Source organism: Nannospalax galili, unplaced genomic scaffold (assembly GCF_000622305.1).
Source record: "Nannospalax galili isolate Female #2095 unplaced genomic scaffold, S.galili_v1.0 scaffold120, whole genome shotgun sequence".
NCBI classification, from domain to species: domain Eukaryota; kingdom Metazoa; phylum Chordata; class Mammalia; order Rodentia; family Spalacidae; genus Nannospalax; species Nannospalax galili.
In genome coordinates, this window is record NW_008350324.1 from 226,482 (window position 1) to 244,435 (window position 17,954).

Consider the following 17,954-nt stretch of genomic DNA (forward strand, 5'->3'; position numbering starts at 1 on the left):
CTCCCTCCCTCCCTCTCTGAATCTCCCTCTATCTCTTTACATAGAATAGCTTTACCCCTCTGTCTGCTGCCAACCTCCCCACCTGGGGTGGAGTTGCTGTTCATATCTCCAGGCACCAGCCCCCTCCACACTCCACAACAAACTAAAACAAACAGCATGCCATGCAGTGTCTGGGCCAGACATCAGAACCCAGGGCCACTCAGGCATCTGTGGGTTTGTTCATGGAGAGGGCCTTTATTTGTTCATTTTTGTACATCATTCATTCATTTATGAACTTGCTTCCCAAGCTCATTGTTTGGAGAAAGTTCAAGAAGGTCAAAGCTTTCTACACTCATGATCCTTAATAGCAGTGGTGGAGCTAAGATGCAAATAGAGACAGTTCCAATGCAAGGAACACATTTTAGCTGTCAGGCATCCATATTTCATTTAAATGGAATGTGGTAGTTCTTGCCTGTATTCCCAGCACTCCGGAAGTGGAGGCAGGAGGATCTGGAGTTTATGGCCCACCTTGACTACATAGCAAGTTCCAGGGCAGCTTAAGCTATGGGAGACTCTGTTTCAAAATAAAAACAAACAACCCTGTGTGTGTATGGAGTTGGGATTAGTGGATTGTTCCTCAGGATGAGGCAGAAAGAAGACTTTCAGGGAGGGAGAGAACTGGACCTACAACTTGAAGGAAAAGCAGGGAGGAGGTCAAAGGGGAGGGAATTGCAAGGTACAAAAGGGCCAGGAATGGCATCGGTTAAAGTTAAACAGATATTAGTTTCCTTGTGAAATCGGTTCATAGTGACCTCAGCCAGTCCCACAGCCTCACTCAGTGTGTCTAACAAAATCCCGGTGGATGGTGGCATCCCTGATCGGGGACATCACTTTGAGAGGCACTGGTGTGCGCAAAGAACCAGAGGAAAGAGTGTAAGAGAGTCATTCACTCCTTCCTCCTCCAGTGAATATCTCTTATGCACCTACTATGTGTCAGGCCCTGTGCTAGGTGCCAGAGAGATGAGGAGGACAATGCCCTGCTGACATGCTTATGAATGAGTCGGGAAAAGGATGCTGAGTGAGTAGACAGGTACATGTGATTGGAAGCTGTGATCAGTACTGTGAAGGAAAAGGAACGTGATGACAGGAGACATCACCAGGGCAGTGGACTCCTTTGTCTTGCTTGAGATGGGCATGGCATATAGATGGAGCCTAAAGAACGAGAAAGAATTATCCAGATGTGTGTGGAGGGTTCCAGGTATAGGAGCTGCTATGTGCAAAGGCCCTGGGGTACAGTGACCTTAGCTCATCTGTTGAGTGGAAGGGCTTTAATGTGGACTTGGAATAAAGGCTTGTGAGGTTTGTGATGAAGACTGAAGGCAGAGCCTCCCAGGCCAGGAGGCAAGAGGGCTTTGGACTGTACTCAGTATGCATCCTACAGATGAATGGTTGGGTGGTAGAAAGTTTGAGACTATGGGAAAAGATGACCTTGGGTGATCCTGGGTCTCTGTCCTCAGTCCCTGGTCAATTGGACAGTACCACCTCACTTCTCTGAAGCTACCTTTTCTTGGCAAACCCTCAACTTTCTGTAATAATTCCATTCTCATCTTTCATGCCTACTTGGAAGGTGGGGAGAAGCTGGTGTGGATTTTAACTGGTGGAGGAAGAACCACCATGGAGAATCGTTGTGTCTGGACTTTCCACCGTGGCAGCTGTATGTGGCTCACTGAAACAAATTAATACACATTATATAGAATTTTGAATTCGGCTTCTTGGTCACATGCCTTAGCTCTATTTTAAGTACTCCATGTGGATATTACAGATATTAAATATGGTCATCATTCCAGAAAGTTCTATCAGAGAGTGCTGGCTTAGGTGACTAACTGAGCCAGGTTATATGAGCTGACTGGAGAGGGAGCTGGGAGCTGGGATCCTGGTCTGCTGAGCAGCTTGCAGCTGGAGCTCTTGTTGCTCCAGGGGTACAGGTGGCCCGTGGTGCCCTGTGGTCTTCAGGGTTTATTTGCACTGGAGTAGTTACAAAGTACCCTCATGCTTCAGCCCAGACCCTACTACCAGGCATTTGCTTCTGATCCTGGCTCTGTGGCTAAGGCTCCAGGTAGAAAGCAAGGAGACCTCAGAATGGGTTTCCTGACCAGCAATGCCGAGATACAGGTGGAGACCCCCATAGGGTACTTCTGCCTTCTCCTCCATCAACATCCCTTCTAAGGATGGACATTCTGAACTTGAAGTCACTCTTGAAGTTGCTCTTTAATTCTGACTTAACAGATAAAAACCCAATCTCTGATAGGCTACGTGGCTTGTCCCAGCCTCACAGCTCCTAATTCTAGAGCTTCAAGCTGAATGTAGGGCTCTTCGTTTTGATTTTAGAGTTCACCTAGGTATTCCAAAGGCATGATGGGGGCAGGCAAGATTTCCTAGCAGGTACAGGCGCTTGCTCCCAACCAGAAGGACCTGAGTTCATGGCCAGGTCCCACATGGTGGAAGAAAACAAATTCCACGAGTTGTTTTTTGACCAATATATGTTGCACCATGGTGCACACAGACACACAAACACAGACATAGATACAGACACAGACACACACAGACATACACACAGACACAGACACACACACACACACACACACACAGATACACACTACATAAATAAATGTAAAACAAAAAAATTAAAGGGCACGGGGCTGTCAGCTGAGTTATTTTCTGCTTATTGAAAATGTTTCCAATTGTACTTTTATATCTGAAATATTTAGCTTGTGTGTGAAATTTACTAATTGAAAAAAAAAATCCTATTCTGGCTGCTCAGTACTAAACATGGGCCAAGGTGGCAATAATGTTAGGAATTTTCTCAGCGGTGGTGGTTCAGGCCTATAATCCCAGGGCTTGGGAGGCAAGGAGAGGATGAAGGGTTTGAGGCCAGCCTGGGCTACATAGTGAGAAAAAATCAAGGAATTGCTAGGAATGCAATTTAGTGATAGAATGTTTGCCTAGTATGTGAAGGGTTCTGGGTTATAATGCCCCTCAAATAAATAAAAAGCAAAAAATCCATCCTAAAATCAGCCAGACAGGTCAGTAGGTGTTTCAGCCCCCTGCTCCCCTCTCTGAGTTCTTGGGGTGCTTCTTATTCATCTGCATTTCTGCCCTGTTGTTCATCTTCCCAGCTCAGGTCTTCCCTGCCTGAGCCCCATTTTATCATTATTTTTTTAACAGAGCATAGGGTAGGGGTTTATTTACAGAAGAGTGGGTGCCCCACATTGACGGCTGTGTTGTAAAGTCCACACCCAAATACAGATCCTGTGACCACCAGACAGCCCCACAAAATGGTGAGAAGGGTGCCTCTTGGTGTTCTCGGCTTATATATCCTTAGCCTCTCCCTCACATGCAGCTAAGGTTGACTGATTGGGTGGGAGGGGTAACTGACTCCCTCCTTGACACCTTGATGAGCATGGGAAGGAGGTGTGACTATAGCTTGCTGGCATAGTTGTTGAAGGACATTTCCAGTTTACACTCCACCCCTTCCTCTGGCTCTTACAGTCTTTCCATCAACCTCTTCTTCAAAAGTCCCTGAGCTTTGGAGGGGGTGGTTGGTGTGGGATGATCTTCCTCCCATTGGGGCAAGGCACTGAACTTTCGGGTCTCTGCATTGTCTGTTTTCCATGGGCTGCTGGCCAGTTTCAGTGGGATTCCATCACCACGTGGAGGCCGGATCCAGGCACTCTCAGGCGGTCTGCTGAATTCTCAGTGTCTAAGCCAGACAGAGGTCAGAACAACCACCAAAGTCTATCTTTTCAATTTGGAAAACTCCAGAATATTTTAAAAGAGATTTTTAGTGTGTATCTGCTGAAAAAGATTTGTTAAGAGAGCTATTAAAAATCTGACCCGACATTTAGTGGTAATATCCTGTGTGGTAAGGGATGCATTCTTTCTTTTTAAAGATTTATTTTAATTATTTTCATTTATGTGTGTGTGTGTGTGTGTGTGTGTGTATGTGTGTATGTGTGTGTCTGTATGAGTAAATGCCATGTATGTGAGGGTGCCCTCAGAGGCCAGAATTGGACATTGGATCCCTCTGAGCTGGAGTTACAGGCAGTTGTGAACTACTTGAGTTTGGTGCTAGGAACTGAACTAGGTCCTCTGGGAGAGCAGCAAGTACTCTTAACCCGTGAGCCATCTCTCCAGATGTGTTTTATGTCCTTACTTGACATGCTGGTCACTGGCCACAAATAGGCTCCCAGGTACTTAAAATGTGGTTGGGGTGACCAATGAAGGAAGTGTTCACTTTTATATCATATCTTGATTTTACAAATTAACAACTTACTAAACCAAGGGAATAGTCTTCATTCTGCTTATAAATCCAGCTTACACAGTCCTTTTTTACTGATATGTGTCTTAGCAAATTCTAGCAGTCTTCCATAAGCATTCTACTTGCTTGTGAACTTAACTAATGAAATACCTTCAAACACTTTTTTTTTGTCTTTTTTGAGACAGGGTCTCCTTGTAGCCCCAGCTGTCCTGGAACTCACTATGCAGACCAGGCTGGCCTCGAACTCACAAATATCCACCTGCCTCTGCCTCCCAGGTGCTGGGATTAAAGGCGTGTGCTACCATGCCCGGCATAGCTTTAAACACTTTTAAACAGCATTTATAAATTTGATATTCTGAAATTTTAAGCACTCTACTGATAAAGAAGTCTTCTTAACTATTTATATAACCCAGAGAAACTTTTAAAAAATCAATAGATGCAGGTGTAGTGGCACACGCCTTCAATCCCAGCACTTGGGAGGCAGAGGCAGGTGGATCTCTGTGAGTTTGAGGTGAGCCTGGTCTACATAGCAAGTTCCAGGCTAGCTGGGGCTACAGGGAGACCCTGTCTCAAAACAACCCCCCCCCAAAAAAAATCAATAGATGGCTTAACAGGTAAAGGTGTCTGCCAAGCCTAGTAACTTGAGTTTCATCCTGTGGCAGAAGGAGACTCTTACAAGTTGTTCTCCAACTGCCACATGTGTGGGACACACACAGACCCACAGACAGGCCCACAGACATAGACACAGATACACACACAACACACACACATACACACATGCACACAGAGATGGACACATACACACATACACACATGCACATAAAGATGGACGCACACACGTACACATACACACAGAGTAAATACAATAACTAACTAAATAAAATAAATGTATGGACTGGGAATGTGGCTCAGTGACCCTGTACTGGCCTGACAAGCCCTGGGTTCATATCCCAACACTGGAGAATAAAACATCTGTAAATATGTAGAGTGTTTTAGTGAGATTGCACCTAAACTGAATTCAGTTCCACTTAAACTATGCGTTTAAATTAGCCGTTCAATTATACATTTTAAATCAGCGCTGGAAAGGCAAAGTCTTACCCTTGCTATGCTCTGTCACATTAAAAGAATATAAAATAAATCACCCAAAATATACAGATTATTTAATTCAGATGATAATATGATGAATTTAATGATGTTAAATGTCTATAATTCGTTCTAGGTCTTACCTGAATCTCAAGATGTCATTCTCATGAGGATATTGGTTCATCTCACCCAATTAAGGTTAAATGCTAATGATGAAGTTTTTAGTTTTGAGGGGATGGGTGTGAAGTCGAATTCCCTGATTGCCTGAGCGTGAATGGTTACCAGAGATTTTTTAAAAAATATATTTATTTATGTATATATGTCTGCCTGCATGAATTTAGGTGCATCAGGTGTGTGCAGGTGCCTGTGGAGGCTAGAAGAAGGCCTTAGATCCTCTGAAGCTAGAATTATAGGCAGTTGGGAGCTACCCAGTGTAGGTGCTGGGAACCAAACTTGGGTCCTCTGCAAGAGCAGTAAGCACTCTTAACCACTGAGCTGTAGCTTAAAAAAAAAAAAAATCTCTGGAATTTTCTGTCAATGGTGCTAATACAGGTTTATTCACTATGTTTGTCATTTATGTGACTTAATTTAAATTTAACTGCAATATCCACGTCTGGTGCTAGGCAGTGACTGTACTGGGCCGTGCAGTTCTAAATGGAACAAATGTGCTGGTTCTGGCCCCAATGTGAAGATGCTTACCTGTTGCCTTATGAGACTGGCTTTCTCGGGCTGGAGAGCTGGCTGGCACAGCTGTGAAAGGCTGAGGCTTACAGCTGGAAAGCCAAGAGCCTGGCTTTTAGTTCATAGGATTTATTCTTCATCACCCTAGTTTTCCTTTATCTGGGATTTTTTTTTTTTTTTTTTTTTTTGAGTCAGGACCTCACTGTGTAGCCTAGGCTGACCTTGAACTCATGTTGCTTCTGCCTCAGCCTCTTAAGAGCTGGGGTTACATCTGTGGGCCACCTTACCCAGCTGTCTCCTTTCCCTGTGGGTCAGGTGGTGATACAGCAGATTGCCCAAGGCAAATCAGGTGTTTTGGCTGCCGCTTGGCTCTGACCCCCAGACTCCTTTCTGGCCAGGGTCAGAGGTATGAGTCTCAGAACTTCTGCCTGACCCTCCAGCCCCAGGCCTTCAGTATCACATCTGTCCACTGCTCCCCCCTCCATTTCCCCCGACTCTGTTGAGCTTTCTCATTAGCCATGGTTCAGAATGTAGGCGCAAAGGGTGGGTCCTCACCCACCAGCGTGGGACTCCCTGCAGTTTAGCCTCTAGTGAATGATTAAAAGGAGGGAGCTACAGTGTGTGCCTTGTGGGTGGATCAGTCTTGGGAGGTCATTTATTCTGATCAAATTGAAACTACATTCAATTTAGGTATGCTTTAGGCTTGGGCATATTTAAAAGTTTAATTCATTCGGTAATTTGCTCCCTGAAGCCAGCACTGGGCAACATCGTGAGCTATTATTTATTTCCTTTTCCTGAAGGTGCCACCTGGTTCCAGGGACACTGGAAATGGCTACAAGTGCCACCCAGGTTAGGTTTGCCTGAAGGGATCATACATTTTTATTACCCCCTGCATCTGTGCCTAATGGGACTGTTGGCTCTGGGTGCCACCTCCCAACCCTCTCCTGAATCTCTGCCCCTCCAGATACATTCATGACACCAGGTCCAGCTTGGGTGACAAGGGGCCAAGCTCTGCTAAACAGGCAGCGAAGTCAGTATGGCCAAACTTCTTGCTTCTCTGAACTGTCTGGGGATCTTGTTTAGAAGAAAAGAGAAGCCCCCGTCCCAAGAGTCCTGGGGACTTAGAGCGAGGCTGAACAGGGGCTCAGCATGTGTATTTTTAACAAGCTCCCTAGGCAATTCAGCAGCAAGTTGAGTCTGTTACCTTTGAAATAAGGGACAGGACAGGTCTGGGCAGCTCTGTCCCTGTTTGTCATGCTGGTGACCTTAGGCAGGTTAAGTGGTTATCCCGGACCTCTGCTTTCTTCTCCTTGGGGTTCTAAGTCTTAAAGGTATCAAAGCCTTTAGGATAGTGCCTGGTACATAGCAAGCACTCAGTAAAACCAGCTACAGTCTCAACTGTGAATATGTTATTGAATAAAATGGGAAGAATCATAGCGTTGTTATCAACAACAAAGTATTAGTGGTACCTAGTCTATGAAAATCCACTAATATCAGGTTTACTGCAAATATCTAATATATGCCATATAATATAGATATGATTATATTTCAAGTTATTTATTATATATCTGTGCTGAATGGCTTCACTTGTCAACTTGACACCTGGGAAGAGAAAAACTTAGCTGGGGAATTTCCTCTATGGCCATGTCTGTGAGGCATTTGTCTTGATTGTTGAGTGATGTGGGAGGGTCCAGCTCACTGTGGGTGGTGCCATCCCTAGGCAGGTAGACGGTGGGTTGTATAAGGAAGCAGGCTGAGCACAGGCCAGGGAAGTAAGTCAGTAAGCAGCAGTCTTCCATGGTCTGTGGTTCAGTTTCTGCCTCCAGGTTCCTGCCTGAGCGCCTGCCCGGGCTTCCCTCAGTGATGAACTGAGATTGGGACATATAAACCAAATAAACCTTTTCCTCTCCCAAGTTGGCTTTGATCTGAGTGTTTTATCACAGGAACAGAAAGTGGCTAGGGCAACATACATGATTATTCATGGCACCTATGACTATATTACAGCATATATGTTGTAACAGTGTATAGTTATAACAACTATCATATTATAATGATTTGAGGTTGGAGTATGGCTTAGTTGGTACAGTGCTTCTTTCCCTAGCATGAATGAAGCCCTGGATTCCATCCTCAGCACCATGTAAAGCAGGCATGGTAGTATATACTTATAAGCCTAGTAGTCAGGAAGTAAAAGCAAGAACATCTCAAGGTCAGAGCAGCTACATAGCTCTAGGCCAGCCTGGGCTACATGAGATCTTGACTCAAAAAAAAAAAAGGTTATAGTAATGTTTATGTAAAGAAGCTACTATGGGCCTAGCTTCTCTGATGTGTTTGTTCACTGTGAATGCTTTACTATTGTTTGTAATATTCATTAAGAGTTAATGTGTGAAGAAAGAAAAAAAGTTGGGGCTGGAAAGATGGCTCAGTGGTTAAGTGCATGTATCACTCTTGCAGAGGACTGAAGTTTGGTTCCCAGCATCTATGCTGCATGGCTCACAACTCCAGCCTCTAATTCCAGCTCCATGGGATGGGGCGCCCTCTTCTAGACTCAGAGGGCACCTCAACTCTTATGTGCACATACCCCTCCCCCCACATATATACATAATTAAAAAAATCTTTTAATTAAAAAATATTTTATTATTATTTTTTATGTGTATGAATGTATTCTCTGCATGTGTATAGGTGAACCCGTGTCATGCAATGCCTGTGGCGGTCAGAAGAGCGCATCGGATCCCCTGGAACTGGAGTTAGGATGGTTGTTAGCCACCATGTGAGTGTTGGGAATTGAACCCAGGTCCTCTGCAAGAGCAGCCATGCTCTTGACCACTGAGCCATTTCTCTAGCCCCAATAAATCTTTTTAAAAAGGAAGAGAAAAGCCAGTAGCTGTCCTAAGTGTGAGCCAAAGCAGCAAGCCATTGGTTGTTCCAACATTACTTGATTGCCCCTGACATATGATGGATCTCTGTGGTCCTTACTGCCTTGGCCCAGGTGTCTGTCTTCACTGGGGTCCAGGCTCCGCAGGAGAGGCAGACATTCCTTAGGCTGCTCTTCCTCTGCATGAACTTGCCTGTGGATGCAAATAGAGCTGGTTACTTGAAGCCATCTCAGTCAAATAATTTTCTCCCCTGTCAGCTGGCCCCACAGGCAGGGATGTTATGACAGTGGTCACCCTGGCAACCGTGGGAAGGCAGTAGGCCTCTGGTTGCAACTGCAGCAATTTCTTTACCCTTACTGGGTCTGTTAACTGAGAACTTTGACTGCACAGCCAGAGACCTGGCCCTGCCTGGGTTTTGCTTGTTTAAAAAGGACTTGGAACTTTATTCCTAGAGGCCCAGTGGCCACTTCCAGTGATGCTGGTTCATCAAAAGACTAGGAAAAAATGGATGGAGGGTGTGTGCTGGGCAGGCTCTGAATGCTAGGGAAAAGACAGGCAGAGGCCCTGCTTGGAGCTGACAGTCTGATGGGTGTGTGGTGGTGGTGGTAGGGAGGTGTAACTATGGAAACCAATAAACAGGATCACTTGTGAAATAGCAAGGAGCTGGGGGTGGGGTAAGGGGGAGCAGGGCAGTGTAGTCTGAAGAAGAAACCTTTGCAGGGTGTCAATGGTACTGGGTAGAGTTTCCTGGATGCCTCCAGGGCAGGTATAAGGACAGACCCGGCAACATCAGGTTTAAGGTGGGTCCGGACTGCCAGAGAGGAGGCAGAAAGAGTACTCAGTGCAGTTCTGAGGGTCCAGTGGCTCTGTGACACCCCCTTGGTGTCATGGGATGTGAGACCCGCCTGGCCCTGGCATGGCTATGAGGTTCACACAGACGTGGACCGTCAGGTGCACAGTGGTTCCTCAGTCCACCCTGTTCTTCTCTGGCCTTCCTGGCTTGACTATTTAGAAAGAGCCAAAAGTGATGGCTTTGGCCATATGCACCAAACCAAACCCTGTGCACTTGCCACAGGCCTGTGTTTGTCTTGGTTTAGATCCTAAGTGAAAAGTTTCCTGTTTCCCATGAGGGATTTCAGACATGATTATTTTCAGTGTGGTCACATGTCTTGAGTTTAAATTTTTTTTTTTTTTTTTTTTTTTTTTTTTTTTTTTATCTTGAGTTTAAATTTTTTTTTTTTTTTTTTTGTTTATGCTGCTAAATTTACCACCATGCTAATACAGAGTGCAGTAACCAGGCAGGGGGTGCTCAGATGCAGTCTGGGCCTGAAAATTTTTCCATCTGCTGTGAGAGATGCCCGGCTGCCTCCTGGTGTGCTGATGGAGAATTGCACCTTAGGATCCTGGTACCCCGCACCGCCCTCCAAAGGACATTCTGGGTGGGCCTTATTGGAACACTGGTAGGGCTTTTTGAGAGGGTGGGGTGGTTGCAGCTTGGTTGAGCCCTGCGTTAATTTGCAGATGAAAACTTTGGAGTGCTTTTTTCACTTTAGCTCCATGTGGACTTGAATTGAGGGTGACCTAGAAATCAACTAGGCCGCTAGGCAGGAGGAGGCAGCTGAAGGCTCTTTTCTTAATGCATGTCTGGGTCTGTTTCAGTGGAGAGTGGAAGAGACGGCCTGGAAGTGATGGAAGTTAAATGTCCTGAGTTCAGATCCTGGCCCCGCAACTTCTCTGGATGTGCGATTTCGGGGCAGGATTCAACACCTTTGAGCTCCAGCCTCTTTATCCACAGATTGGTTCCAGCAATGTAATCCGCACCTCACTGTGTCAGCCCACTCCAAAAAAGAAAGGTGTTTGGAACCATTTTTGAAACTAATTTAGTGATGTGAGGGGATGTAATTATGTAATTATTACTATTATTTTTCTTCATTCTGGGGAATCAGACCCAGAGCCTCATGCATGCTGAGCAAGTTCTCTGTCCCTGAGCTACACCCCTAATGAGAAGGACTTAAAATCAGTAGCTGAAATTCACCCCGCGGAGAGAGGTTACTGCTTTGCAAGCCTTTTGTGGCAAAGGACCAGTTTTTTTCTTGTAGAGATTTTTATAGCCTATACTTACATAAAATGTAGTAAAAAGAACTTACAGGAGAAAGGAAATGGTCAAAGGGTGTAAAAAACCAATTAGTCAAACAGCTATGTGTGCTTAAATGCTCTTGGTTTCGGTGTTTACCTGAAGGGGTGTGGCGCCTGGCTTCAGGAATCACCTGGAAAAGCCCCCTCCCCCCTTTCCTCTTCCGGCCGTGGTGTAATGCATCTTGCATCTTTACCTCTTTGAACCTAAAATCACCTCACAGCACTTGGGGTGAGTGGAGAAAGGCCTGGCTTCCCTTAGTAAGCCCTGATTCCCGCCCTTACTGTTCTGTGGTTTGGGAATGCTGTGCATAAGAAGCTGTTCCATCAATTTTGCATCTAGGATGCCCAGGCTGACCCTTGGCTGCCCTTCTGTCTTGGCTACAGGCACTTGGCTTTGTGGTTTGTATCTACAAGGCCATCTTCCTGGAGCCCCCTCAGGCTGGACTGTGCTAGGTGCTCTGGGAGCTGCTCCAGGCTGCTCTGGCATGGATGAGCACAGGTCTAGGAGGGCACTGCTTGCTGGTAGTGCTGCACCCCAGCTTCCGGAATAGGGTTTCTGCTCTGTTTTGTATGTGTATGTATGTATGTACTCATATGTGTGGGTGCATGTGTGTTCACATTCATATAGAGGCCAGAAGATAACCTTGGCTGTCTCTAGGTCTCTATTCAGGTATAAGTACCACAGATTTCTTTTTTATTTTTATTTTTTTGAGACAGGGTTGCTCACTGGCCTGGAACTTGCCAAGTATGCTAGACTGGGCAGGGAGCCCCAAATTTCTGCCTGTCCCCCTCTCCAGTGCTGGGATTACAAGTGTGTACCACTTTTACACACGTTTTTTGGACATGGGTCCTGGGCATTGAACTCAGATCCTCCTGCTTATGTAGCAAGCACTATCTCCCCAGCCCTCTGCCTTCTTTTTATTTCTCAGCGGCTCAGATACTTGAACAAGCGCACATGCCATGGAGTGTGTGGCGGTCAGGGGACATTCTGAGGGAGTCTGTTCTCTCACCATGTGGGGCCTGAGGACTGAACTTGGGCCATCAGACTTGGTGGCAAGCACCTTTACTTGCTGAGCCATCTTGTTGGCCCTTATTCTCTTATTTTCTCTTACAGAGCTTTAAGATTCGAGTAACTGTTGAAACACTGTACATAAAGTAACACAGAACCTTTTTTTGCTGCTTGTCATCTTTCAGTCTCTCCATCCTCAGAAGCTCAGACCTCATTCTTGTGTATCGTCCTGCGCTCAGCACACACGTGTATCACCTTTCTTTTGATTATTGCTGTTCATTTTCACAGACCTAGCCATGAACAAAACATTTCCTTTTGTGTGTCTTGGCATCCTTCCAGAATCAGAGGTAAAGTCTCACTCTTAAAAACAACAACAACATAAGCAAGCAAGCATTTGTTACCTGGGCCTGGTGGCGCATACCTTTAATTCTAGCAGGTGGATCTCTGTGAGATTGAGACCAACCTGGTCTACTTAGGGAGTTCCAAGCCAGCTGGGGCTACAGGGAGATCCTGTCTCCAAAAACAGGCCACATTTGTTAATTCATGGATATTTGTGTGTGACTTAGAAATCAAATAATACAGAAAGGTTTAAATAGATCATCTTTCCCGCTATCCCCATCATCCCTCCCCCCTTTCCTAGTGTCAAGAGTCCCTCTAGAAAGAGGCTCTGCATTTATAAAGACACACATGGACATTTTGCAGGGGAGTGGGAGAGTTTATTTTTATTTATCAAGGCATCTTAGAAACCGTGGTCTGTCAGTACACAGTATACTTTTTTTATTTGAAAGTGCTGTAGAGCAGGCCTTCGGAAACTTCTCCACTTATAACTCCTTTTCACCTAATTTTTATGCAGTACAGGTGTAATGAGTCAAACATTTACTGATAGTAAATTATAAAGACATTTATTTCAAAATGATTCTTTGATATATATATATATGTTTACATACATATATACATAGTATCACTACTAGAGATGAGAACAAGTTTGAATACTAAGGAGAGGGATGTCCTTATTTACATAAATAATTAAAATTTGTACATAAATAATTAAAACTTCACTGACTATTTGATATTTGATTCTGCAGGAAGCAGAGTATCTTTAGTGTTTCTTCTTTTATAGTTTAAATTTTTTATTTTTTTGAGAATTTCTTACATGAGTAGAGTACACCTCTCCTTTCCCCCCCTCAGTCCTTCCATGTTTCCCCCACTCCCTCTCAACTTCCTGATCTTTTCTTTAATTATTATTGTTACATATACACACACACACACACACATACACTGAGTTCATTTACTATTGCTGGTATGTTTAAGGGCTGACCACTTGGGGTTAGATAACCCACCAGGGAGCTCATCCCTAGAGAACACTGATTCTCCCTTTCTCAACAGATATTGATTGCCTGGAGCTCTTCATCTAGAGGGGGACCTTGTGAAATTCCCCCCATACATGTTGGCTTGTCAACTAGTATTACTGTTATGCAGGTCTTGTTTAGGCCACCATATTGCTTCTTAGTGGTGATAAATTCTTTGATTTTATAATCACCAATGCTGAGAGCACTGTTTTGCATAAATATATAGAACAAAAATGGCAGGAATATATTTAGCACCATTTCAGAAATTGTTGGTGTTTTAGTTACTTTTCTGTTGCTGTGATAGGAACACTGACCAAAGCAACTTATAGAAGAAAGAGTTTATTTGAGCTTATGGTTCCAAAGGGGCAAGAGTCCATCATGGTTGGGAAGCATGGTGGCAGAGGTGGCTGGAGGAGGAGCAGAAGCTAAGCTCTTACATCTTCAAGCAGGCACAGGCTCAGGAAGCAAGAGCAACTCAAGATCTGTCAGGGCTTAAGAACTCTCTAAGCCTTCCCCAAAGTGATGTGCTTCCTCCAGGATAGCCATACCTTCTAAGACCTCCCAAAATAGTGTCACTAACATGGGACAAAATGTCCAAATACTTGGAGCCTATGGGGGACATTCTCATTCAAACCATCACATTCCACTCCCCTGTAAAAATGTAAAATGCATTTAGTCTACTCTTAAAAGTCCCCATAGTCTTTTACCAGCCTCAAAACTATTTAAAAGTCCTCAGTCTAAAGTCTCTTCTGAGACTCAGGGCAATCTCTTAACTGTAAGCCTCTGCAAAACCAAAAGACAAATTACATACTCCCAACATACAGTGGAACTGAATACACATTACCATTACGAAAGGGAGGAATAGAGGCATAGTGAGGAAATACCAGCCCAAACCAAGACTGAAAACCAGCAGGGCAAACACCAAATCCAGTAGCTCCATGTCCGACTTCTGGGACTTTACTTCCAAAGGACTTAGATGGCTCAGCCTCTCCAGTTTTTCTGTGTGCGACATACATCCCTCTCTTGTATCTTTCATGCCTCTAAAGCCAGCACCAGGTGAACGACAATGCCAAGTTTAGCTGCAAGTTTGGGATGGACTCTGGCCTGCTTTATTCGTTTTAGATGCTTTTCTCTTCAGCCCCTGCAGCATTTTCCTTTCACAAGTTGGAGACTTAGCTGGTCTTGCCCTGGAGGCACCATCTCCATTGAGTGCAAATCTTTAGGCATCACTTTAATCTCATTATCAAAGGGATCCTCTCCAGCACATGCCTTGGCTCCAACGTTTATCTTCCTAGTGCTCTTTTTCAGTCCAAACTGTACATTCTGTGTTTCTTTCTGCCCCATTTGTTCCTTTTTACTGTAAATCTGTATAATATTCACCATTAATAGCCACACCACCATTTCTATGTTAGGCTGTTTTGAACTTTCTTCCTCCAGAGAAATTAGTCCATTGCTTTTCAACTTAGCCTCATGCAAGCTTTTTGGCTGTGGGTGGACTCCAGCCAGACTCTTTGCCAAAATATCCCAATTGCTGCTTAAGTCCTTATTTCCCTCTGGAACTACATTGTTCTCAGTATTACTTTCTTCCAGACACCTACTAGAATGACCTGTTAAGCTCTGCTTACAGCAATTAACCACTTTTCTAGCCTAAACTTCCAAAGTCTTCCACATTCCTCCAAAACCACACAGGATCAGGTTCTTCACATCAACACCCCACTCCTAGTACCAATTACTGTATTAGTTACTTTTCTGTTGCTGTGATAGAAACTGACCAAGGAAACTTATATAAGGAAGAGTTTATTTGAGCTTATGGTTCCAAAGCAGTGAGAGTGTATCATGGCAGGGAGGCATGGTGACAGAAGTGGCTGGAGGAGGAGAAGCTAAGCTCTCACATCTTCAAGCAGGCACAGGCAGTAAGAACAACTCAAGATCTGTCAAGGCTTAAGAACTCTGTAAGCCCACCCCACAGTGATGTGTTTCCTCCAGGATAGCCACACCTTTTAAGACCTCCCAATACAGAGCCATCAACTAGGGACAAAATGTCCAAATACTTGGAGCCTATGGGGGATAATCTCATTCAAACCATCACAGTTGGAAAATTCTGTCTTAATCCTAAGCCAAAATTCATTTAATTTAAAAAATTCATTTACTTAAAAAGCTAATTTTTGTTTTATGTGCATGATTGTTTGTACTGTATGCATGCATGTATGTGTACCATGTGTGTCTGAGGAGACCAGAAGAGGGCATCAGACAGTTGTGAGCGCCATGTGGGTGGGAGGAACCAAACTCATATCTTCTGCAAGAGCAGCCAGTACTTTTAATTGCTGAGCTATTTCTTTTTTCTTTATTTTTATTGTATGTGTATAAATGTTTTGCCTGCATGTATGTAAGGGCACCCTTGTCTTGCAATACCCATAGAGACCAGGAAACAGCATTGGATCCCCTGGAATTGGAGTTACAGATGAGTGTTAGCCATTATATGGGTGCTGGGAACTAAACCTGGGTCCTCTGCAAGAGAAGCCAGTGCTCTTAACTGCTGAGCCATCTCTCTAGCCCTATTTAATTATTTTTTAAATGAAACCCAAGTTAGCAACTCAAACATCAATTTTTAAAAATCAAGCATTCTAAAACATCACCATTGAAATCTACCTGATGACTTTATATCCATGCTCAGATGCCAAGGAGCTCAGAAAAAAAAAAATCAAGCATTCTAGGGCTAGAGAGATGATTCAATGGTTAAGAGCATTGACTGTTCTTGCAGAAGACCCAGGTTCAAATCCCAGCACCCACGTGGCAGCTAGCAACCGTCTGTAACTCCAGTTCTAGGGGATCTGATGCTCACTTCTGTCCTCCACAGGCATTACAGGACACAGGTGCACTTACATACATGCAGGCATAACACTCATACACATAAAATAAAAATAAATAAAAAAATCAAGCATTCTAACACAGTACTAAACAAAGATGTACTAATTTGGTACTTACATGCTGAGGAATGATGATAAGGAGACATAGAAGTCTTTGTTTTCTGTAATTAAGCCATGATGATTCTGTAAGAGCAGAAAACATATGCCCAGTAAAAACTGCAGTTCATAGTGTAGTCTAGAGTTCGAGCTGAGTTGCTACAGGCAGCATTCACTGGTGCTGCATGATGTGTTGATGTCCTCAGGGCACAGTGCCTGTGTTGTATGTTCAGAACCAAGACTGCAGTGAAGACAGGGATAAGCACTGCCAAGAACACCGAGGGTTCTTATCTGTTTGGTTTTGAATTAATTTGTAGTCATTGAATGTACAAAAACCTTTTATTGTTGCCAAAATGTTTGTGACCCCCATATTCAGTCACATGACAAGTTTTGGACAGATGGGTTCCCAGGGTGTTTACAGTCTTTTACTATTGCAAAGAAAATTGTAAGAAAACATCCTTGGGCACATGTTTGTTTTTTTGTTTTTGTTTTTTTCATAGAATGAATGGGGTAGAATGAGTTTCTAAACATGGAATTTTGGGGTCAAATGATATGTGTATTTAAAATATCAGTGGAACCAAGGTGTAGTCCCTATCCCCACTCCAGCTAAATGTTGAATGCCATCTATTTGTCCATTTTCATCAAGATGGTGAGGATGTGGGGTGGCATCTTTAGTGCATTTTGGGTTGCTATAACAAGATACCAGAGGCTGGATCCTTTATAAAGAAAATAAATGATATTAGTGGCTGGAAGGTTCAGGTAGCATTACATTATAACATGGTGGGGAAGTAGGAAGGGAACTGGCTGCTTGCAGAAGCATGAGGGGCCTGCCCTCCTGTGGTTGTGAGAGAACTACATTAATCCCTTCCAAGGATGGTGTCCTCTTGATGGAACCACCTTCCTCTAGGCACCACCTGCTAAAAAGATCCATATCCTCTCAGTATTGTTACACTGTGGACCAAGGTTCACTCAAACCATGCCCCAAACCATCTCAGATAGAACACTGGATCTCATTATGATTGAGACAGTGTTAGAACAGAATTGGCTGGGGTCCACAGGAGGCAGCGAGGGTTGAGCCGCAGTGTTTGTGAACTGTCCCGTCCTGTCCTGTCTCCGCAGAGCAAGCTGGTGAAGTACTTCAGCCGGCAGCTGTCCTGCAAGAAGAAGGTGGCCCTGCAGGAGCGCAACGCTGAGCTGGACGGCTTCCCCCAGCTCAGGCACTGGTTCCGGATCGTGGACGTGCGCAAGGAAGTCCTGGAGGTGACCACGGGCAGCCCTGCACCCCTTCAGCCTTACTGACCAGACACTCCCTGCTTTGCTGCTTCCTGGTTACAGGGCTCGGGCTAGGCCCAGCACTGCCCTTGACACATAGTAGGCCCTCAGTCAATATATGCTGGATGAAGCCTAACTGGATCTCAGATGTATCTGAGAAGGGGCATGCACTGGGGGTGGGGTTCTAGAGTCAGCATCTGGGGGTCACTGAAGGCATGGTTCTGGGGTCAGAACTTCTCTCAGGTCAACCGTTTCATGGAGCCCCTCTAGGTTGCCTCGGAGACCAGTGCT

General features: G+C 44.6%; 1 protein-coding gene across 2 annotated transcripts in view; it reads left to right on the forward strand.

Annotated features, from left to right (window-relative positions):
* Positions 1-17,954, forward strand: part of Ksr2 (kinase suppressor of ras 2) — a 443,310-nt gene that overhangs the window by 85,413 nt on the left and 339,943 nt on the right. For both annotated transcript variants that reach the window (XM_008847447.1, XM_008847448.1), the window contains exon 2: positions 17,511-17,651. In XM_008847447.1, coding sequence (XP_008845669.1) covers positions 17,511-17,651 — 141 coding nt within the window. The remainder of the gene's footprint in view (positions 1-17,510; positions 17,652-17,954) is intronic.